At 39.5% G+C, this 25,197-nt stretch overlaps 1 protein-coding gene and 1 pseudogene across 4 annotated transcripts in view; one reads left to right on the top strand and one right to left on the bottom strand.

Annotated features, from left to right (window-relative positions):
* CMSS1 (cms1 ribosomal small subunit homolog) overlaps positions 1–25,197 on the top strand; it is a 383,497-nt gene that overhangs the window by 332,678 nt on the left and 25,622 nt on the right. For 3 of the 4 annotated variants that reach the window (XM_068546864.1, XM_068546862.1, XM_068546866.1), the window contains exon 2: positions 14,561–14,649. In XM_068546864.1, coding sequence (XP_068402965.1) covers positions 14,561–14,649 — 89 coding nt within the window. The remainder of the gene's footprint in view (positions 1–14,560; positions 14,650–25,197) is intronic. The other variant, XM_068546863.1, reaches the window with a different exon arrangement.
* On the bottom strand, positions 16,463–17,277 carry LOC137765790 (lysine-rich coiled-coil protein 1-like; annotated as a pseudogene).

Raw genomic sequence — 25,197 nt, 5'->3', positions numbered from 1 at the left:
TGTTAACAGTTGTGCTGCAAAGAGCAGAGTTCAGGGGTCAGATAAACCTGAGGGTGATCTCGTTTCCATTCTCACACTTGGACAGTAGTAATGCATATTAATGTATTAAAGGATCCCTGCAATAAGACAGATACTAAATCAGATGGGATGTGGGAATGACAAGCATAAACCAGGACTAGCCTAGGCAAACCAGGATAATTTTCTCCCCAGCTAAACTATAGGATGGATACAGGGGTGGTGGGGGAGAGTTCCTAACAGATATCTGGACTAATTGGATATGTTTGTTTGTTTGTTTGTTTGTTTGTTTGTTTTGGAGGAGGGGAGTTATTCACCACATGCAGCAGCTTCTGCCCCAGTTAGATGAGTGTTATTCAAATGTAAGAACATACATTATTGTTAAACTGGGCTTTACATATCAAGCCCTTTGGATTCCAGTACCTAGCTTAATGATTAGTACCACCTGAGAGCCACCTAGTTTTCTAAGTTAGAGGGGCAGTATTGCATAATGGTTAAGAGCAAACTGAATCAAAATCGCCTAGATCCAAATCCTGATGCACTCTCTCATTAACCTTGGGCAAGTGCTTCCATGTCCACCTCTGTAAAACAGAGCTTGTAGTAACAGTACCCATTTCGTAAGACTGACATGCGAATTAAATGAGTTAATATGTGTAGAGCATTTAGAACACTGCCTTACTCAAAATAAGGACTATGTAAGAGTTATTAACATTATTATTAGTTTCTGTTCCAGGAATGGAGGATTTATGTAGCAGTGCTTCCAAATGTAACAAGTACGCTCATCCAATAAACATAACAATTCTAATAAGACCCAAAATGCCACTGCCAGTGTCCATGGCTCTATTCACCTAACTCCAACTACAAAGATTGACCAGAAAAGGTTAAATTGAAATTACTCATGGTTTGAAAACTGCCCCGAAATATGTAAATGTTCCAACATTTAAAATAAACTAGAAAGGAAGAAGGGTGAAGCTCTTAACACTCAAGACTAAAGTTGAGGTCCTGTTGCCCAAGCTGAGTTACCATTTTTTTTTTTTTTTTTTTTTGCCTTAAGCTAAAAATAAAATAGGATAAAAGGAAAAAATGCCTTATTCAGGACAGATAGCCGGCAGGCAACTATTCTGCCTGCAGAGCTGTCCTCTGATATTTGCATGATCTCCACTACATTTTTGTACCTTAAAGATAAGACAGTTCCTCTGGCACCCTCAGTTTTGGCATTAAAAGTCCTTTTTTTACTGCCACCGCAGCCAGGCTTAAGTGTGAGCGTTCACAGAAGAGGTCAGACTCCTGTGGCTTTGGGTGCTTTAACCCAATTTGGTGGTTCCTCAGGGGCCTGTCCTGTGTATGTTTTTGTTTGTTTTGCTGTTTAGCTACTCTATTTGTGTTTTTTCTTTCTTCCAGTTTTATTGAGATCTAATTTTTTTTAGTAATAAGGTCTTTATTATCGTGCAGACCAGAGCAACATGAGGCAAGTAGTTATCCAGGGTGGTGACTTGGAGACTGGAAAAATCTGTCACAAGTATCATGTGAGACCAACAGTGTCCATGAAGATAGTAAACCTTTTCTGCTATCAGAACACAGCTCAGGTCCTCTTGGCTAAAGATGGGTCACGTCCACACCTCTTCTAGGCAGAGGAGAGGAAATGAGGACCCCCATTACAGCTCTGTGTAAGTTTAAGGTGTACAGCATACTGATTACATATATCATGAAATGATTAACACAATTAAGTTTAGTGAGCATCCATTATCTCATATAGATATAAGCTAAAAGAAAAAGGGAGAAAATATTTTTTCCGTGTGATGAGAGCTCTTAGGATTTACTCACTTAACAACTTTCCTAGATAACATACAGCAGTGTTCATTATATTACTCGTGCTGTACATTGCATCCCTAATACTTGCTTATTATAACTGGAGGTTTGTACCTTTCGAGGACCTTCATCCAGTTCTCTCTCCGCCCACGCCCTGCTTCAGGTCACCACAAATCTGATCTCTTTTTCTATGAGTTTGTTTGCTTTTGAAGTATAATTAACCTACAACACTATGTTAGTTCCTGGTATACGACACAGTGATTAGATATTTCTATACATTACAACTGCTGACATGTTACTGGCAACAAATTGTGTAGCATTTAAGATCCCCACAGATAGAAGGTGAAACATTTTTCTTTACTCATGTATTTTTGAGACAGTGTTATTGGTCGTAGTGCTTTACTTTCTTTCAGAGTTTTAGGACCCATAAAGTGACAACAGTTCAGAGTTGTGCCATCTTATTCCAAATTTTCTAACTTTAAAGTTTCCTGTGGGAACTGGAAACATATTTTATAAACAAAGTCTGGATCTGTTGCTAGGGTCATCTTCAGCTATGAAAATAGGAGCATTACTGGAATGTAGACCAGGCTGTAGCAGTTGCCACTAGAAACAGCAAAACTCAATGGGAAAAGGGTTCCCCACCCCCACCCCATCCCCATTCCCCATTCCAGTTCAGAATGACAGGAAGACTTCTGATGGCAAGAACTAACTCACAGGGGACTTACATTGAGAAACATTTGTTTTGTCAAATCTTTTGGAGAGAGAGGGAGAGGACATGTTTAGGAGCCTGAGAGATGGAAAAGGTAGATCATGCCCAGTTTCTTGTTGCCTATGAGAGTGAAAAAGCAAAAAGGAAAAGATGGTACCTAGGAAAAATGAAACAAAATCAGAGAGGCATATGCCATGCTAATGTAAAGCCTGATGACCCACCGCAAGGCTACAGAAGACTTTGAGTGGTCCAGTGTCCCTGTACCCAGAGCAGGGACTGTGTGGCCAGAAAAGGCTAGGAGACTAAAGGTTGAGCCTGCCAAGGCTTCTCCGAGCAGCCCCCTCAATACAACCAGGTGCCCTGGATTGGGCACAATAGACATGGCCTTGGGTTTACCGTTCCTCCTGCTGCCGATCACATAATTCTTCATTTGTACACTAGATCCTGTTCCCCTTTTCTCAGCATTTTCTTTTCTCAGTGAAAGTCGCAACTATTTGCTAGATTATAGCCCTAAGATAGTCTTGTTTCTACTTTTGGAAGATCTTTACAGAGGGGGAAACTTGTGCTGAATTTTGGAGGATGGGACTAAGATTTTGATAGAAAAGGAGAGATGACAAAGGTAAAGGGAGAGCAGGCATTATGAACAGTAAGAATAAATGAGAGGTACACTTACAGATGTATGATTCTTTTCTGGCGTGGTCTGATTGATTGTAAGCCCTTATTTTTTGGTCATGGCATACCTGTAGTAATTATTTTGAAAAGTGTGCAGAAGCAGTAAAGGATGGAGCTTCCTTCACTGCATGCGCACTGTTAGTACAAGTGGAGCCAGAATTGAGAGCCCTTTTCTTTCACTGGCTATACTTCTCACTGTTTCTCCCCTCCTCTCCCTTCCTCTGCTCTCCCCTCCCCCTGCCCTGTGTTGTTTTGCTGGCATGGCCTTAGGGCCTTCACTGAGTTCACTTTTCACAGGGTCCTGTTCTGTGGATGTGGGAATTGTGTTCTTTCTCAGTGATGCTGGTAGGAGTCCCTTAATGAGCTGGGAACATGGTTCTTGAAGAGTAGTTCCCAGCCCTGCTTCTCCTGGCCAAATAAAACATTCTGGTTTCTAGGGATGAGTAATTTTAGCAAAACACTTTAGACTGTTGAAGTACAGCTGTGTCTCCAACATTAGCTTTCAGTGTGTATAGTTAGATTTCCCAGAGAACAGCTGAGCGCCTCTAGAAATATAGAATACCCCTCCCCAAATAAGTGAAATTGAACTAAATTAAACAAGATGAATTTTTTTTATAGATTTATTTTATTTATTTATTTTTGGCTGCGTTGGGTCTTCATTGCTGCGCGTGGGCTTTCACTAGTTGCGGCGAGCGGGGGCTACTCTTCCTTTCGGTGCGCAGGCTGTTCATTGTGGTGGCTTCTCTTGTTGAGGAGCAAGGGCTCTAGGCGCGCAAGCTTCAGTAGTTGTGGCTCGCGGGCTCTAGAGGGCAGGCTCAGTAGTTGTGGCGCACGGGCTTAGTTGCTCCGCGTCATGTGGGATCTTCCCGGACTAGGGATTGAACCCGTGTCCCCTGCATTGGCAGACGGATTCCCAACCACTGCACCACCAGGGAAGTCCCAACAAGATGGATTTTTTTTTTAAATTTTTGAATTTTATTTTATTTATTTTTTTATACAGCAGGTTCTTATTAGTTATCTATTTTATACATATTAGTGTATACATGTCAATCCCAATCTCCCAATTCATCCCACCACCACCCCTCCCCCCACCACTTTCCCCCCTTGGTGTCCATACGTTTGTTCTCTACAACAAGATGGATTTTTAAAACTGTGTCACCACATAATGATAAAAGGAACAATCAACCAATAGGAAGTTGTAACAGTTCCAAACTTGCATGCACCTAACATACCTATGGGATGTGTAAACAAAAACTGACAGAATTACTGGAAAACATGGAGAAATTCAAATTAAGAGTGGAAGATGTTAATATATATGTCAATTATTGATAGATAAAACATAAAAATTCATAAACATATAGCAGATTTGAAAAACATAATTAAGTTTATCTGTAATCATGTATAGAACTATGCACCTAACAATTAGATACTGCATATTCTAGTCCAAAAAAAAAAATTTTTTTTTAAATTGATTATGTATGGGGACAGATGGTTACTAGACTAACTGTGGTGATGATTTCCTAATGTATCCAAACGTCAAATTACTAGGTAGTACACCTGAAACTAGCATGATATTCTATGTCAACTATTTTCAATAAAAATCAGTCAATCAATAAATAGTTATGTACTAGGTCAGGAGCTGGCAAACTATGACCCATGGACCAAATCCAGCCAGGATGTGTTTCTGTGGATAAAGTTTATCAGAATGCAGCCACACCCAATCATTTACATATTGTCTAAGGTTGCTTTTGCACAACAGCAGAATCCAGTAATTACTGACAGAGACCTTATTGCTCTGCAAACCCTACACTTATTTACTGTGTGGCCCTAAAAACCTAAAAAGTGTGCTGATCCCTGTGCTAGAAAATAAAGCAAGTCTTAACAAATATCAAAGAATTGATTTGCATGCCATTTTTCTAACCACAATATAAAAAAAGGTAACTTTAAAAAATCTGTTTGAGAATTTAACAGTACACTTCTAAATAACTCATCAGTCAAAGAAAAGTCATTATAGAGTCTTTAAAAATATTTAGAATGAAATGATAATGAAACTGCTATAATATTAAAATGTATGGTATTCAGTTGTTATAAAGTGTTAAGAAAATATATATCCTTAATGCTTATTACATCAGAAAGAGAAAAACTTAATGGGCTAAATATCCAACTACAAAAATTAAGAACTCAATAGAGTATACCTAAAGAAAGTAAAGAATGTTAATTAGTGTACTAGAAATCAAAGAAGCAATAGAAAACATCTATAATACAGAACCTGGTTGTTGTTGTTGTTTTTTTAAGGAAATACCTCTCCAAGACAGAACAAGAAAAAAAAAAGGTTCAAATAAAAACTGGGAGAAAAGAAAAAGAAGACATAGCTACATATAATGATCACACCTCTCCAATAAATTTGAAAAATTTAAATAAAACAGCCAATTACCTAGAAAAATAATACTTACCAAAATTGAGTTAAAAATAGAAAAACCCGAATAATCATATAACTGTTAGAAATTGAAGCATTTGTTAAAACATACCCACAAAAAGAATACTATGCTCTGCTTCTTTTACTAACAGATTTTACCAAATATCAAGAAACAGATCATCTTAACTATACGTATACAACTATTTCAGAGGATAGAAAATGAGGAGACATTTCCCAACTCTTTTATGAAGCTAATATAACCTCAATACCTAAACCAGACAAGGAGGATACTAGAAAGGAAAATTATGTAAATAAATATCTAAATAAAATGGTAACCAAAATAAAAACCAACATTATTAAAAAAGAAATACGTCATGACCAATTAATTGGGATTTATCCTAGGAATAGCAAGAATGGTTTAACATTAGACAACCTATTTTCACGGTTGGCCACATTAACAGATTATAGGAGAAACCCATATGATCATCTCAGTAAATGCAAAAACAAAAGGCATTGCATTAAATTTAACACCTATTAGTGATTTTAAAATAAAACAATAAACAAACCTCTTAGCAAACAGAATAGAAGGAAACATCATTTTAGCTATAAGCAGCATCTTCTCATGCAAGGGTAGTGTGGAGGTTAAGATGGTGGACTCCAACATTAAAATATTTGGGATTCAAATCCCAGCTCTGCCTATTAGTTGTGTGACATTGGGCAAGTGTTACAAATTGTTTGATGAAAGTTAGCTTCTATCAGTTTTTTTTTAAGTCAGGCTTACTGAGGAATAATTTATATAGTAAATAATTTACATAGTAAAATTAACCCCTTTTTGAGTATGGTTCTATGAAGTTTTACTAAAGCATACAGTTGTGTAACCACCACCACAATAAAGTTACAGAACATTTCCAACAATCCGCAGAAGTTTCCCATCTCCAGTCCCCAGTAACTACTGATCTGTTTTTTTATCCCTATAGTTTTGCCTTCTCCAGGGTGTTAAATAAGTGGAATCACACATTATACAGCCTCTTGATTCTGGCTTCTTTTGCTTAGCATCGTGCTTTTGAAAGTTACCAGGTTATGGGTTTCAGTAGTTTATTCTGTTGAGAAACTGTGAGAACCATAGGAGAGTTATGCAGGTCTATAGCCAGGGCAGATCTAGGTTTTTGTGAGGCCTAAATCTTACGTAATTTGGGGGACCCTCTCTTAGAAAAAGAATACAAAATTACTGATACAAAATTAGGTATGAAAGAAATTATTTTAAATAAGAAATCACAACAGTACTGTTATAAACACAGGAATTCTGAAAAGTTTTATTTTACTCATCCCTATCAGATAAGAAAAAGAAAATTTTTTTTTTAACTGTAAAATACAGCATCTACTGTATTCCTATAGGAGAGACTTTCCATTTTGAATAGACAAAATGGGAACCTAATTTTCTGCTTACAGTTTTACATTTTTGATGATTGGAAGAATTTTCCACTGACTAATTTCTGGTTTCATTCATCCCAAACTTGCTTTCTCTTCCACTTCCCACATAGTTCTAAGGAAGGAGGCTACAGGTGTGTTTGTGTCACAATCCACAACCTCTAGCCCTGTACACTTTGTGTCAGATGTCTGGTGAGTTGGCATGGGGTGGTAGGAATATTCCTGGAAGTATTCCTACAGTAGGAGAGCTAGCAATAATTTAACTATAGACTTTATGATTATGAACCTTATAATATCTCATTAAACTCAAGCTCAATGTCTGTCCAACCAGCTCCCTCTAACTGGATCCCCAAAATGGTCACTCCAGCTCCAACACTACTCACTAGGGGATAGGGACAGAGGTGAATTCTGAGTAGAAATAGACAGTGGTCTATTGTATTTATTTTAATCACCATATGTCTTTCTTTTGCAGATTTTTTAAGAAAAATTAACTGTATGATCCATTGTCAGTATTCTCCCTAGGGCCTAGAAGGAGTTCATGCAAGTAAATACTTAGAAGCTTAAGGAAATTGCTGAGAAATTGGATTTCTGATACTTTTCATAAAGAGGACAAAGTCAGGGATTGACAGAAAGAGAAAGATATGTGCAACTTTTAATTTTAGCATTTTGCTCTCTTTGCCTGGGGTTGAAAAAGAACAGTGTACTTGACTCCACTCCTGGAAGAATTCAACCAATCCCATCTGGTGGTATCCTTTTTTTTTTTTTTTTAAATAGACCCTCAAGGAGTTGAAAATAAGGTGGCACTGTCTTGGTGACTCCACTCCACGAGCTGAATCAGCCACTGGGACTGAGTGGCACAGGCCTAGCTTAACTTCCTCAAATGCCAGCAGTTCTAGAGAAATCTAGATGCTGGAGCCAAGCTGGTTAGGTTGGGTCCCCATACTGTTCTTTTAATACTGTCTTAATGGAAATCACAGTACTAGCATCCTTATTTCAGAAAAGCAGTTTTCTTTTTTGGAACCAAATAACATCACACACAGACTAAAGAAACAACTAATTTATTCAACCTTTATCTGATATTAATATCAAATATAATATAATATAATACAATATAATTAATCTTATATTAATATAATTAATAGAGTTTAATATAACTCCTGCTTTTTTATCAATATTTACATGTTATATTTCAGCCATCATTTTGCTTTTAGCTATATCGTCATGTTTGAGGTAAGTTTCTTGTAAACAGCATATAGTTAGTTCATTTTTTTAATCCACTTTGTCAATCTCTGTCTTTTTTTTTATAAATGTACTTATTGATTTATGTTTAGCTGCGTTGGGTCTTCGTTGCTGCATACGGGCTTTCTCTAGTTGCGACGAGCAGGGACTACTCTTCATCGCAATGCGCAGGCTTCTCATTGTGGTGGCGTCTCTTGTTGCGGAGCACGGGCTTTAGGCGCATGGGCTTCAGTAGTTGTGGCACGTGGGCTCAGTAGTTGTGGCTCACAGGCTCTAGAGCGCAGTTTCAGTAGTTGTGGCACACGGGCTTAGTTGCTCCACGGCATGTGGGATCTTCCCAGACCAGGGATCGAACTCGTGTCCCCTGCATTGGCAGGCAGATTCTTAACCACTGTGCCACCAGGGAAGTCCCAATCTCTGTCTTTAAATTGGTATGTTTAGATCATTTACATTAATGTAATTGTTGATATGTTGGGATTCAAATATGCCATTTTATTTTGTCTTTTCTGTTTATTTGCTATTTCTTGTTTATCTTTCCTGCCTTCCTGTGGGTTACTTGAACATTTTTAGAATTCTGTTTTGATTTATTGTAGTATTTTTGAGTGCATCTCTTTGCATAGCTCTTTCAGTGCTTGCTAAAGCACTAGTGTGGGTGTTGGCCTCATTACCACTGGGCAGTATGTAAAGTCCTGATTCTCTACTAGGGTTCCTCTGACCCTAGTGGGGAAGGAAAGGTGCCCTTCATTACTACCAGGAGGAGGTGGAAGTCCAGGCTCACAGTGTATTCTCCATTGATAATGCACTGGTGGTGGTGGTAGAGAACAGGGGTCTGTTACCACCCTTCAGGGATGAAAATCTCTTCAGGCGTTCAGTCCCTACTTGATCACCTCTGACACCACCCTGATGGAAGGTGGAGGAGGAGTTGGGGTGCCTCATTACAGCCTGACAAAGGTGGAAGTCTAGGTTCCCCACTCAGCCTTTGCTGGTGTAGGCAGCAAAGAAAACAGTTTTTCTGTTGTGTTTGGCTGAAGTCAAGTGGTTATTATCTAAAGGTTTTCAGTCTTGCTAGGCTGTCGTTTTCCTGGTCATTTTGTTAAACAGAGCAGACATTTGTTGGGGCTTTTTTGTCTGCTGTCACTGGCATTTCCAAGTTACTAGCTTCTTTAGCTCCAAGTCTGAGATAATAAGGCAAAAAGAAAACCCAGGGAGCTCACCGCTGTGTTGTTCCTTGGGCCCCAAAGTCCCTAGCATGTCTGACTTCTTCTCTCCGCCTTTCAGAGATCTCCTATGTTTGTTTTATATATAATGGTCAGGATTTTTCGCTGTACTTAGCAGGAGGAATAAGGGAAAATATGACTACTACTACTCTCTTCCCAGAAGCAGCTCTATAAATACTTTTAATGCCAACTTAGTCCTTCATTTAAAAATCCCTGTTAGGGACTTCGCTGGTGGCGCAGTGGTTGAGAATCCGCCTGCCAATGCAGGGAACACGGGTTCGAGCCCTGGTCTGGGAAGATCGCACATGCTGCGGAGCAACTAAGCCTGTGCACCACAACTGCTGAGCCCACGCTCTAGAGCCCGTGAGCCACAACTACTGAAGCCCGCGTGCCTAGAGCCCGTGCTCTGCAACAAGAGAAGCCCGCGCACCGCAAGGAAGAGTAGTGCCTGCTCGCCACAACTGGAGAAAGCCCATGTGCAGCAACGAAGACCCAACGCAGCCATAAATAAATAAATAAATTTTAAAAATAAAAAATAAGTAAAAAGCCCTGTTAATGTTCTACCTGCTACTACTTCATTGGGTAGAGTCCTTTTTTTCATGCTACACAGTTAAAAGTAGGGGTATTATTCAGGATTCTCCAGAAAAACAGAAGCAACAGAATAGATATCTATATATCTATCTATATTTATCTCTCTCTCTCTCTCTCTCTCTGTCTCTGTCTCTCTCTCTCTCTCTCTCTCTCTCTCTGTGTATCTATGTGTGTATATATAAAGGAATTGGCTCATGCAATTATGGAGACTGTCAAGTCCCAAGATCTGCAGGATAGACTGACAAGCTGGAGACCCAGGAGAGCCAGTTGTCTAGTTCCAATCCTAGTCAGAAGGCTTGAGAACCAGGAGAGCTGGTGGTGTAGTTCCAGCTTGAAGGCTGGCAGGCTGCAGATCCAGGAAGAGCCAATGTTTCAGTTCAAGTACAAAGGCAGAAAAAATTATCTTAATCAGGGGAGGTCATGCTTTTACTTCTTTTCTTTTCTTTTTTTAATATCTTTATGGGAGTATAATTGCTTTACAATGTTGTGTTAGTTTCTGCTGTAGAACAAAGTGAATCAGCTATATGTGCACATATATCCCCATATCCCCTCCCTCGTGAGCCTCCCTCCCACCCTCCCTTTCCCAGCCCTCTAGGTCATCACAAAGTATCGAGCTGATCTCCCTGTGCTATGCGGCTGCTTCCTACTAGCTATCTATTTTACATTTGGTAGTGTATATATGTCCATGCCACTCTCTCACTTCATCCCAGCTTCCCATTCCCCCCCTGTGTCCTCAAGTCCATTCTCTACGTCTGTGTCTTTACTCCTGCCCTGCCACTAGGTTCATCAGTACCGTTTTTTAGGCTCCATATATGTGTGTTGGCATCCGGTGTTTGTTTTTCTCTTTCTGACTTACTTCACTCTGTATGACAGACTGTAGGTCCATCCACCTCATTAGAAATAACTCAATTTCATTCCTTTCTGTGGCTGAGTAATATTCCATTGTATATATGTGCCACATCTTCTTTATCCATTCATCTGTCGATGGACACTTAGGTTGCTTCCATCTCCTGGCTATTGTAAATAGTGCTGCAATGAACATTGGGGTACATGACTCTTTTTGAATTATGATTTTCTCAGGGTATATGCCCAGTAGTGGGATTGCTGGGTCATATGGTAATTCTATTTTTAGTTTTTTAAGGAACCTCCATATTGTTCCCCATAGTGGCTGTATCAATTTACATTCCCACCAACAGTGCAGGAGGGTTCCCTTTTGTCCACACCCTCTCCAGCATTTATTGTTTGTAGATTTTTTGGTGATGGCCATTCTGACCAGTGTGAGGTGATACCTCATTGTAGTTTTGATTTGCATTTCTCTAATGATTAGTGATGTTGAGCATCTTTTCATGTGTTTGTTGGCAATCTGTATATTTTCTTTGGAGAAATGTCTGTTTAGGTCTTCTGCCCATTTTTGGATTGGGTTGTTTGGTTTTTTTGATATTAAGCTGTATGAGCTGCTTGTATATTTTGGAGATTAATCCTTTGTCAGTTGCTTTGTTTACAAATACTTTCTCCCATTCTGAGGGTTGTCTTTTCATCTTATTTATGGTTTCCTTTGCTGTTCAAAAGCTTTTAAGTTTCATTAGGTCCCATTTGTTTATTTTTGATTTTATTTCCATTACTCTAGGAGGTGGGTCAAAAAAGATCTTGCTGTGATTTATGTCATAGAGTGTTCTGCCTATGTTTTCCTCTAAGAGTTTTATAGTATCTGGCCTTACAGTTAGGTCTTTGACCCATTTTGACTTTATTTTTGTGTATGGTGTTAGGGAGTGTTCTAATTTCATTCTTTTACATGTAGCTGTCCAGTTTTCCCAGCACCACTTATTGAAGAGACTGTCTTTTCTCCATTGTATATTCTTGCCTCCTTTGTCAAAGATAAGGTGACCATATGTGCGTGGGTTTATCTCCGGGCTTTCTATCCTCTTCCATTGATCTATATTTCTGTTTTTGTGCCAGTACCATACTGTCTTGATTACTGTAGCTTTGTAGTATAGTCTGAAGTCTGGGAGCCTGATTCCTCCAGCTCCATTTTCCTTTCTCAAGATTGCTTTGGCTATTCGTGGTCTTTTGTGTTTCCATACAAATTGTAAAATTTTTTGTTCTAGTCCTGTGAAAAATTCCATTGGTAATTTGACAGGGATTGCATTGATTCTGTAGATTGCTTTGGGTAGTACAGTCATTTTCACGATGTTGATTATTTCAATCCAAGAACATGATATATCTTTCCATCTGTATTGTCTTTGATTTCTTTCATCAGTGTCTTATAGTTTTCTGCATACAGGTTTTTTGCCTCTTAGGTAGGTTTATTCCTAGGTATTTTATTCTTTTTGTTGCAATAGTAAATGGGAGTGTTTCCTTAATTTCTCTTTCTGATCTTTCGTTGTTAGTGTATACGAATGCAAGGGATTTCTGTGCACTAATTTTGTATCCTGCTACTCTACCAAATTCATTGATTAGCTCTAGTAGTTTTCTGGTAGCATCTTTAGGATTCTCTATGTATACTATCATGTCATCTGCAAACAGTGACAATTTTACTTCTTCTTTTCTGATTTGGATTCCTTTTATTTCTTTTTCTTCTCTGCTTGCTGTGGTTAAAACTTCCAAAACTATGTTGAATAATAGTGGTGAGAGTGGACATCCTTGTCTTGTCCCTGATCTTAGAGGAAATGCTTTCAGTTTTTAACCATTGAGAATGATGTTTGCTGTGGGTTTGTCATATATGGCCTTTATTATGTTGAGGTAGGTTCCCTCTATGCCCACTTTCTAGAGAGTTTCTATCATAAATGGGGGTTGAATTTTGTCAAAAGCTTTTTCTGCATCTATTGAGATGATCATATGGTTTTTATCCTTCAATTTTTTGATGTGGTGAATCACACTGATTGATTTGCGGATATTGAAAAATCTTTGAATCCCTGGGATAAATCCCACTTGATCATGGTGTATGAACCTTCTAATGTATTGTTGGATTCGAATTGCTAGTATTTTGTTGAGGATTTTTGCGTCTATGTTCATTAGTGATATTGGCCTGTAGTTTTCTTTTTTTGTGACATCTTTGTCTTGTTTTGGTATCAGGGTGATGGTGGCCTCATAGAATGAGTTTGGGAGTGTTCCTCCCTCTGCTATATTTTGGAAGAATTTGAGAAGGATAGGTGTTAGCTCTTCTCTAAATGTTTGATAGAATTTGCCTGTGAAGCCATCTGGCCCTGGGCTTTTGTTTGTGGGAAGATTTTTAATCACAGTTTCAATTTCAGTGCTTGTGATTGGTCTGTTCATGTTTCTGTTTCTTCCTGGTTCAGTCTTGGAAGGCTGTGCTTTTCTAAGAATTTGTCCATTTCTTCCAGGTTGTCCATTTTATTGGCATGTAGCTGCTTGTAGTAATCTCTCATGATCCTTTGTATTTCTGCAGTGTCAGTTGTTACTTCTTCTTTCATGCTTTTAGTTCTATTCCAGCCATATTTGATTGCATGAGTGCCACCCACATTAGGGAGGGAAATCTGCTTTATTCAGTCTACCCATTCAAATGTTAATCTCAACCAAAAACACCTACACAGAAACATCCAGAATAATGTTTGACCAAATATCTGGGCACCCTGTGGCCCAATCAAGTTGACACATAAAATTAACCATCATCGTATGTAAACATCAGGACTACCAAACTAGTTAATTTGTACCTAAATATGAATTCTGACCAATATTACTCACAAATTTCACATTTTGGGCTTTGAGATATACCGAAGAACTCAAAGGGAGTGAGTAAAGCCTTTCAAAGATTCAAAAATGTGTTCAAAGAGAACAACCACTAAAATCTGGAAGACAGTATGGCACTATGGGAAGTAAGAAACTTACGGTTGCCATGCTTCTTTTAAAGAGCTTTTTAACAGAAAAATTATTAAAGCTTTTATTTTTCCTGGTTCTTAGAGTAAGAATTTACTTTTTCCAGTGTTGAAAGATTTTATAAATTCAAAATAAGAATTTCTCATGATCTATAATCCTTCTGTCACACTCTCTTAACATTACCCCTGGAGCCAGCACACAGGCGTCAAGAGCTGGCTGGTTCTCAGTGCAGGCAGTATCACTTGTGGGGAAGACTCTGGACTCAAGTAGGGTTCCCAGGTGTATTATGACCTGGGGCAAATTACTTCATCCCTCTAAGCAGCAACTTTCTTATCTGAAAATGGGGAGTTTAATATCTGTAAAATCAGCGTGAGTGTTCCATAATTAAACATTCTCAAATTTAGACATCTGAATAATCTTCATTTTTGCAGTTTTATAAATAACACTGCCACCTTGGTTCTTAAATCTCTGTCTTCATTTTGGATCATTTTCTTAAATTCAGCTTCTTAGAGGTGAAATTAATAAGTCAAGGGATAGAACCTTCTAAAAAGGTGGTACCAAGATTACACTAGCAATGGGAGAAAGAAAGAGAGAGGTGCTTTTCTCATTTTTAAACTTTATGTTTCCTAGAAGCATCAGATGGTGAAGGAGGAGGAGACACAGCAATGATGCAGCAGGAGACAGCTCCAGTTCCTGCCCTGTCAAAGAAAACCGAACAGGTGACAGTCACTGTGGGAGAGTCACAGCTGTTGGCTCTGAAATCAGCCTCTTCTACCCCTCTACAGCATTCTGTGTGCTCCAATACCAGTTATTGGTGGGATTTGAGGGAAGCTTTTACCTTCTCTGCCTTTGAAAGAGCCATGCTTCATTAATTACAAACCAGCAAGGTCTATTTTTCCCCCTAATATTTTTTTTACAATATAAATGTATTTTACAATAATGATATCTTAGATTCTTGTATTACATTTTTACCAAAGACCCAGTTTTATTCTTTTGGGTATAGTTCCTAGGAGAAGACAAATAGCATAGATATGCAAGATTGCCCCCACACCAATGCATTATTACAGTACCAAGACATGCTGTGAGCAGGCTCCCAGGGCCTCATGTCCATCTAGCATCATGTCTGTTGTGTGAATTCTTATTGAGGATTTGCTACCTTCGCATTACCACAAGTGGCCATTTGATAAACTTTGCTCCCTGGACTTAGGACCTTTTATTGCCTTTTTAATCTTCTTGCTGGCCACTCAAATCCATTTGCGCCTTTCTTACATTATTGTCCCTGAGACCTAATTGGTAACCATGTGTGATTTTTTAAAGGACTATCTAACTGTCAGTCCAAAGTTACCATCTTCTTCATAGTAACTATATGTGGCCTTATTCTTATTGTAGGTGGCCCTAAACACATTCCACTAGAGTTTTGTGACCCCAAGTTTGTGACCAGGCTCAGGATAATTGTGGGAAGCAGTTTAGCATTTTGGTTCCCTACAAGCTGTGACTCCTTGGGCAAGTTAAACTCTCTGTGCCTTAGTTTCCGTATTGGTAAAGGGGTGATAATACGTGTATTTTCTTCACAGGGTTATGGTGAGGATTAAATGATTAACACTTGTTAAGCTCTTTGAACTGTGGTTGGCAAAGCGTAAGCACTGAAGTGATAATTATTATAGTAAAATATACTTCAAGTCTTTTATTTTATTCATTATTTTTTCTTTGTGAGGTGGGGAATGCAGAAAGATATACGTATTTAATGTATAATCAGTCTTGGTTTTCTCTATAGTCACCAAATATTTAACTCCAAGGCCGTGTATCAATTGTAGTTTGAACCATTCTTTCTAAGACCTACAGGTTAACATCTGTGGCTTTTCAATTTATTTCACCAAGATGGGGTTTGATTTTACCTCACTTAACTCCACTGACCATACCACAGTCATGCCTTCTTTGACCTTTGCCTCTAATCAATGCCTACTTGCAGAACTTGTTTCCAAATATTCTTTTTTTTTTGGTAGAAATTAGAACTTTATTATATTATAAACATTTCCAGAATATAAACTGATTTTGTATCAGGACTCCTTGAAACGTTTAAAACTGTATGTAACTTAAGCATATTATAATGTATGTCATTTTCCACTTTCCAATATAGAAAATATACTGCAAGTTAGATCTAACAAAGGAAAAAAAATCAATCTAAACTGCTTCACAGAGAAAACTAATGAATATAAAAACACCCACCCCAAACTAAAACCCAGTCAAGAAATAGATTCTATAAAGCCTATTAATCCTCCAATTTAAAATAAATGACATCCCAAGGGAGAAATATTTCCACCATCATAGCAATTTGATGAATTAAAGCAGAGCCACTCTCGTTAAGGGAAATTACATTATGTATAAGAAAAATGTAGTAATGATTTTAGAAAAGAGGAAAAGTAATTTCCATGTTGGAGAGCAAGCACACTAAATGTTTTCTGTTCACTTAGCCTTTGTACCTGTTCACATGAAACGAGTGATAGGAACATCGTAAAACCAAGCTCCTCAACTATTTTTTCAGTTTAACTTCAGGAGAACCAATGCAAGAGCTTCAAAATCCAAGGCTAGACTGGTCCCAAAGCATCTCCTCTTCTTCCTTTCTTTGCCTTGTTCCTTTTTCTCTGTACTATGCTTATGTTCCTCTTTCTTAGAGGCTACATCTCGGCTTTTTTTCTCCTTTCGGTTCTTAAGCTTTTCTGTACTGACTGTTTCCACCTCTGTTTTGTTTCTTTAGATGCACTTGTATTTGTCTAAATCTATTTCCTCGCAAGCTTTCTTCCTCTTATGCTTGGGCCGCTCCTCCTCTCGTTTTTCCCGGCCTTCCTCTGGGTGCCTTTTCTCTTCTGATGTATCTGTTTATAACTAGCTTGATGGGCACCGGTACTGTTTTCTGAGGAGAGGTGCCTGTAAACTCCAGATTCTACACTGTATGAGCTACAGTTATACTCTTGCTGACTAAAGTTCAGAGCTACTGGTTTTCCTGAGAAACAGTCCCTGGTGAATTGACAGCAGCTCAGGGAGTCCAGTCTCAGCCTGCTGTCATGAGCTGCTAGCCACTGAGGTAACCGCTTTTCCACTGTTTGCGAAATACTGCATGGTCTTCGGTAGATCTGGACGGTTTCACAAAGGAGTCTTTGATCAAACATTCTACACCTGGGTCTAGAATCAACCTCTTCTTTGCACCCACAGGTTTCCAAATAATCCTCTCTCATCTTTCTGAAACAAGTCTTTGGCTCTAAGCCTCTGGCTTTCTGCACTTTGATGTAATCTTCAAGTTCATCTTGAAAAGAGTCACATGTCTTTGAATGCTTCATTAGGTTGACAAGAGGTTCTCCTTAACAGGTTGAGAACTTGGTGGAGAAATTTGATCATATTCACCCATTGATTGCTTCAGTTTTTTTAGCATGAACTTTCCCCAAATAGTGAGACTGTGCAACAACTGAGGAGCTAAAAACCATGATGCAGAGATTAAAAAATCTATTTTTGTCCAATACTCCACTCCCATTCACCTCATAAAGTGAAATCCATTGTGATTCAAATTATGGCACTACTCCTTATAAGCCTTTTACAAAAGGTATCTGTAAAAAGTTCAGTCTTTGCTCATTCAACGTGGTATCTTCTCTGAGGCAGGGCCCCCTCTGCGCCAACGCCGCCCGCCAGTGGACAGGCCGAGGTGGAGGAGGCGGAGAGGCAGGGACAACCGCTGCCGCCGCCGAGCAAGCAGGGTGGGAGCGGGAGGCGGAGACCGGACTTCCTGAGGGGAAGTGGCCACCACCACCAGCGGCCGACTGGACGGCACCGCCGCCATAGCGGCGAGGCGCGCTACTGCGCTTGCTCCGAATATTCTTTGTAGCCCATTGACTTTCTTTTTTATTACTTTCTCCCTTGATTTTATTTTTGATTGTCCCTCACTTTTTCTGGGCTCTTTGGTGAAAGAATAAATTTGCATTAATAAACTCACCGAAGCCTGCATCTTTACTGTCTTTTTATTGGCAGAGCGTTCGTTTGCTGAATTTCCACCTATTTTTTACCTCCTTCCAACTTGAGTCTTCTTTTCCCACAACCATCAAGTTAGATAAATGGCAGGGAACCACAGGAAGAAAGGAGAAAGATCGAGGAAGAGAAAGTTAAATGCATTCTTAATTTCTATGAGCATTCACCTATCTTTCAGCAGCCCTGGTTTCAACAATAAGTGGATTTATTGAACACTCACCACAGGCACTGTGTAAGGTACCATGACTCACAGTCGTCACAGCTGCCCTGCGAAGTAGGGGGGACCCCATTTTACAAAGAACCTGAAGCTCAGAGAGATGGGTACCGGGAGTGATGACCCACTTGACTGCCTTTAAGCCACACCCTGAGGATGACACTGCTTCCATTTCCCTTTCCACCTGTCCTTCCTCATTCAACTTGGGAAAATTGGATTTACCATGCCATCAAGTAATTTCTTGGTCGCATGCCATTGCTATTTTCTGCCAAGGAAAAAAAAAATCACCAGATATTTTACTGCTTATTTTAACCACCTTCATCTTGCTCTAATTTCTTTCACTAACAAATTGCTTTAAGGAAACAAAGTCCTGGGAATTCCCTGGCGGTCCAGTGGTTAGGGCTCCACGCTTCCACTGCAGGGGACACTGGTTCAACCCCTGGTCTGGGAACTAAGATCCTGCATGCCGAGTGGCCAATAAATAAATAAATGAATACAAATTAAAAAAAAAAAAAAGAAGAAGAAGAATCAAAGTCCTAGGTAGACACAGTGCCCTTATCACTCTCTACAAGCCTATCCTCATTGCCCTGGCCAGAGAATTCACACAGGAATCTCCTTGTGCCCCTCTGCCTTATTTGAGTGTTATCCATCTATCTCCCTGGTCTCCCTCACATGCTGTACACATCTGTGCATCTCCACTGCATCTGGCACAGAACCTTCCCCAAACTGGCACTCATTTGTGAAAAGGAAGAATGGATGACTAGACTGGTATCCCAGCTTTCTTACCCCTCTTTCCATCTCAACCCTTTGTGTTCCAGCTGTGAGCCATCAGCTCCCTGACACTGCTGCCCGCAGACGACTTTTGGAGCCCCGTGACCATTGTCCCTCCTTCAGCCCCTCCTTGAAGGGTCCCCCACCTTGACATTAGACCTGGGAGTCTCTTCTCCAGCCCTAATACCGCACAGTCCCTTGGGCTCCTCTGTGGCCTCCTCATCCTGTCTCCCGCTGCTCTTCTCCCTCTGGAACTCATCTCACCACCCCAAGGACGGCCTTTTTGTCAGGCCGACTGTCCTTTCTTGAGTCCTTCTCTAGTTGTTTATGCACATAGAGGTTGCATTTCCAACTAGCCCATAAGCACCTCAGGGGCCAGGGTTTCTTTTGTGTTCACTGTGGTACCTAGCACAGCCATAGGCACATGATTCATTTGGCACATGTGACCAAGTATTTGTTTTTTAATAGTAATCATATTTTTTTCTTGGATCAAAAAAAAAAAAAAGAAAAGAAATTACTGTTTACTATATTTAAGTTTTGAATATTTTTCAAATTTGCTTAGTTGTTTGCTGTTCTCGAAGGGGTTTTTTGTTTGCTTGTTTGTTTTGTTTTTTAATGCTTGCATAGGAACTGCCTGGCATTATGCTGCTAGCTGTAATATGCATATCACCAGGTGAGAGTATCTGTCCAGTTAGATGGTGTTCCCTCCTTTGCCATAGCTGAGCCTCACATTTTTATTACTGAGTCCACACCTCCCATCTGTCCAGTACTTCAAGCAGCAGGTTTATAACTTTATACAAGTTTTCTACCCTTGCAACTACATCATCTCTAGCAACCATTTCACATCTAAACAATCATCCTTGGCCTCCTTAATAATGTGAGTATAAAGATTTGCCAGTAGTTTTTTTTTTTTTTCTTTCCGAATACTGCTTCCAAAATAAATGATGAATTCCCCTACTCCTAGAGATTGCATCACCCTCTTCCCTCCTCAACATCACTCATTTCAGAGCCAGCCCTAGTGACTTTGTAATTACGGTTCCCAGAATATAATCCCTTATGAGGGATTTCGTGAATTTTCATTGATGCCTCCATGATGTCAGTAGCCTTTTAATGGTTCCATGACCCATCCTCTCCCCCTCAGAGACAACACTGGACTTCTTTTTTTCTTAAGCTAGCCTTTTGTTTATCTCCTTGGATCATAAAAGAATCTTCAGCAAGAGTACTTATCCCTTTCCCTCCTTACTTACCTCTCTCACTACTGTATTTTCTTACTAATTCTTTATTTTCACATTGATCATTTCATATCTCTCCTACTCTTTATCTTCAAGATTATTCTTGATTAAGAGAAAAGAGGACTGTGTCCTGTCTACTCTCTGATTTACCTTCCTCCTTTCCATGCTGGTGTCTCAATTCTGTTTCTCTTTGTATTAATCTATTGTTGTATAACAAATTACCCCCAAAGTTAGTAGCTTAAAACTGAAAAGATTCCTTATCTCAGTTTCTGTTACCTCTCAGACATGGCCAAGTTCAGTCTCTCTGGCTCTACATCTCTCATCAGTTGTCAGTCAAGTTGTAAGCTGGACGTTAGGGGCTCCACCATGAGGAACCCTTCTTGAAGCTCATTCAGGTGGCTGTTGGCAGGCCTCAGTCCCACATCAAGTGAGCCTCTCCACAGGGATGCCTCACAACATTGCCCATGGCTTCCTTCAGGCCATGTGAGTGACCCAAGAGGGAACTATCAAGAGCACTCAAGACTGAAACCACAGTCTTTTTTTTTTTTTAAACATCGTTATTAGAGTATAATTGCTTTACAATGGTGTGTTAGTTTCTGCTGTATAACAAAGTAAATCAGCTATATGTATACATATATCCCCATATCCCCTCCCTCTTGCATCTCCTTCCCACCTTTCCTATCCCAACCCTCTAGGTGGTCACAAAGCACCGAGCTGATGTCCCCGTGCGATGCGACTGCTTCCCACTAGCTATCTGTTTTACATTTGGTAGTGTATATATGTCAGTGCTACTCTCTCACTTCGTCCCAGCTTACCCTGCCCCCTCCCCGTGTCCTCAAGTCCATTCTCTACGTCTGCGTCTTTATTCCTGTCCTGCCGCTAGGTTCATCAGAACGCTTTCTTTTTTTTTCTTTTAGATTCCATATATATGTGTTAGCATATGGTATTTGTCTTTCTCTTTCTGACTTACTTCACTCTGTATGACAGACTCTAGCTCTATCCACCCCACTACAAATAGTTTAATTTCATTTCTTTTTTTGGCTGAGTAATATTCCATTGTATATATGTGCCACTTCTTCTTTATCCATTCATCTGTCGATGGACACTTAGGTTGCTTCCATGTCCTGGCTATTGTAAACAGTGCTGCAGTGAACACTGTGGTACATGACTCTTTGAATTACGGTTTTCTCAAGGTATATGCCCAGTAGTGGGATTGCTGGGTCATATGGTACTTCTATTTTTAGTTTTTTAAGGAGCCTCCATACTGTTCTCCATAGTGGCTGTATCAATTTACATTCCCACCAAGAGTGCAAGAGAGTTCCCTTTTCTCCACACCCTGTCCAGCATTTATTGTTTGTAGATTTTTTGATGATGGCCATTCTGACTGGTGTGAGGTGATACCTCACTGTAGTTTTGTGGTTTTTTTTTTCCCACACACACCTCACTGTAGTTTTGATTTGCATTTCTCTAATGATTAGTGATGTTGAGCATCCTTTCATGTGTTTTTGGCAATCTGTATATCTTCTTTGGAGAAATGTCTATTTAGATCTTCTGCCCATTTTTTGATTGGGTTGTTTGTTTTTTTGATATTGAGCTGCATGAGCTGTTTGTATATTTTGGAGATTAATCCTTTGTCAGTTGCTTTGTTTGCAAATATTTTCTCCCATTCTGAGGGTTGTCTTTTCATCTTGTTTATGGTTTCCTTTGCTGTTCAAAAGCTTTTAAGTTTCATTAGGTCCCCTTTGTTTATTTTTGTTTTTATTTCCATTTCTCTAGGAGGTGGGTCAAAAAGGATCTTGCTGTGATTTATGTCAAAGAGTGTTCTTCTTATGTTTACCTCTAAGAGAGAAACGACAGTCTTTTTACAACCTAATCTCAGAACTGATATCACATCACTTCTGCCGTATTCTGTTAGAAGCAGATCAGTATATCTGGTACACATTCAAGAGGAGGGGATGAATACCAGGAGATAGTGATCACTGGTGCTATCCTGTAATCTGGCTCCCACAGTCTGCCCTCTGGCCCCCAGTGATTTACATCCCTCCCATATGCAGAATATAGTTGCCCCTCCCAAGGCTTGCAAAAATCTCATGACATTACAGCATGAGCTTGGTGTCCAGAATTTCATTGTCTAGATCATGTCCAGGTGCAGTTGAGGTTCCTCGGGTTTAGACCTTTAAGTATAGCTCTTTGAGTGTATTTCTTCTCAACCTATGAAACTGAAGAGACAAGTTATCTCACCCCTACGTACCCAACACCAAGCAGTGAGGCAAGCATTGGATAACCTCTATAGGCATTTGTATTCAAATAGGAGTAACAAAGAGTCATTGGTCCACAACATTCAGAAAGTGTTAGGAATTTCTTGATTAAGTCTTAAGGCCCAGGGTCTTATGGTTCTTGGCACTGCTGTTTGGGTTCTTGTTCTGTCCTCTGAGTCATCCTCCCTTTTTTTTTAAATGAAAGGTAACATGTGTTTGCAGCTAAGCAGCTCTTTCAGCTTGCTTCTTGATGATAGAATTCTGAGGGTTCCTCTCTGACCCTCTCAGCTTCTGAATATATAACTCCTTTAAGAATTGTGTGGGGGCTTCCCTTGTGGCGCAGTGGTTAAGAATCCTCCTGCCAATGCCGGGAACACAGGTTCAAGCCCTGGTCCATGATGAGCCCACATGCCGCGGAGCAGCTAAGCTCATGCGCCACAACTACTGAGCCTGCGCTCTAGAGCCCGTGAGCCACCACTGCTGAGCCCGCATGCCACAACTACTGAAGCCCGCCTGCCTAGAGCCCATGCTGTGCAACAAGAGAAGCCACTGTAATGAGAAGCCCGCGCACTGCAACAAAGAGTAGCCCCCGCTCACTGCAACTAGAGAAAACCTGCATGCAGCCATGAAGACCCAACGCAGCCAAAAATAATAAATTAGTAATTAAATAAATAAATTTAAAAAAAAAAGAACTGTGTGGGTCTCCTATGATTCTTCTGGGGATTTACTCTATTAGGCAGAAGTCACACCCACAGTGTTTTCCAGATAAATCCTTCTGTACCTTGGGCTTCAGCTGAGACAATTACAAGATAAGACCCCTTAAGCTTCCTAGACTCATGTTTGAGAGAATCTGCGAGGCACACCTTTAATTTCTTTAAAGACTTTTGTTTTTTCTTTTTAATTTGGCTGCACTGCGGGGCTTGTGGGATCCTAGTTCCCCGACCAGGTATCAAACCCGGACCCTCAGCAGTGAAAGCATGGAGTCCTAACCACTGGACCGCCAGGGAATTCCTTTTAAGGATTTCTTATGTAACTGTGACTGTGTCCAAAATTTTTGAACAGTGTGTTCAGGCACTATCCATCTAGCAATCACCTTATTTTTGACACATTTCAAAGTAATTTGCAAAATCAGTACACTCCCCTCACATGCTTCAGCATGCATATTATTTTTAAAAGCCAATATTTACTTTAAAGTTCTTTTTTTTTTCCTTGTAAGGTAAAGTTAACATACAATAAAATACACAGATGTCAAACGTACCATTCAGTGAGTTTTGACAAATTCATATAACTCTGTAACACAAACCCCTACAGGATACAGAACATTACCATCACCCCAGAATCCTTTCATGCCACCTCCCTGTTAATCACCATTCCAAACTCCTTGCCCCTTAGGCAACCATTTTTCTGATGTTTTTTCCCCCAAAATTTGTTTTGCTTTTTCTAGGATTTCATGTAAATGAAATCATACAGGGTATGCTCTTTTGTTCGAGGCTTCTTTTATTCAGCACAATATTATTTAGATTCATCCATGTTGATGACAGTGGTTCTTTTTGTTTGTCTTTGTTTTTTGTTTTTTGTTTGGTTTTGCTGAGTATATTAGTCTGCTAGGGCTGCCATAACAAAGTAGCACAGACGGGGTGGTATAAACATCAGCAATTTATTTCTCATGGTTCTGGAGGCTGGAAGTCTAAAATCAGGGTGTTGTCAGGTTTAGTTTCTCCTGATGCTTTTCTCCTTGGTTTGTAGATGGTTGCCTTCTCACTGTGTCCTCGTATGGTCTTTCTCTGTGCGTGCACATTCCTAGTGTCTCTTCCTCCTCATATAAGGACACCAGTCCTATTGGATCAGGACCCCATCCTTATGACCTCATTTAACCTTAATTACCTCTTCAAAGGCCCTATCTCCAAATATAGTCACACTGGGGGTTAGGGCTTCAGCATATGAATTATGGGGAACACAATTCAATCCATGACACTAAGTGATATTCAACTAGATGAATATATCATAGTTTATTTATCCATTCTTCTGTTGATGGATACCTGTGGCTATTTCCTGTTAGGGTCTATTCTGAATAAATCTACAATCAACAATCACATACAAGCCTTTTTGTTAGCATATATTTTTATTTCTCTTGAGTAAACACATAGGAATAGAATTGCTGAATCATGTTTAGTTTTATAAAAACTGCTAGACTTTTTTCAAAAATGATTATGCCTTTTTTCCACTCCCAATATCAGTGTATGAGAGTTTTGCTTGCTTTGTATTTTTGTCAGCTTTTGGAATTAATCTGTCTTTTAATTTTAGACATTTCGGTGAGTGTGTATTGAATAACTTTTGGCCAAACCCAAAAGGCAGTTCTAAGTTGTTTTTATTTTTACAATGAACATGCTTGTTTTTGTTATAAAATGACAATTTACATTTTTTTATTTTTACCAAAGTAATAATCAAACACTATTAAAAGTTTTTAGTGGAAAAGCAGCAGTCCCCTTCCCTACTCTTATCTAGGTCTTTCCTCAGGGGCAACCACCATCAGTCTTTAGCTGTTTTTCTTACTTGCTACCTTATATTTTATACTGCAGTTTCTTGACTTACCACTTTCTGACATTAACTTCCCGAGGTAGCATAGGAGGACATAGTCCTCTCACCTATGCCCTATTCCCTCTCCAACTGCTACTTCCTCTGCCAATACAATGTTACATTTTGGTTAAAACAGTTGTCACTCTTTCATTATTATGACCATGGAAACACTGTTCAGTGCTGAGAAAAAGAGAAGCTATA

The sequence above is a fragment of the Eschrichtius robustus genome, chromosome 6 (genome assembly GCF_028021215.1).
Source record: "Eschrichtius robustus isolate mEscRob2 chromosome 6, mEscRob2.pri, whole genome shotgun sequence".
In the NCBI taxonomy this organism is placed as follows: domain Eukaryota; kingdom Metazoa; phylum Chordata; class Mammalia; order Artiodactyla; family Eschrichtiidae; genus Eschrichtius; species Eschrichtius robustus.
This window is presented reverse-complemented; position numbering and strand designations above follow the sequence as displayed.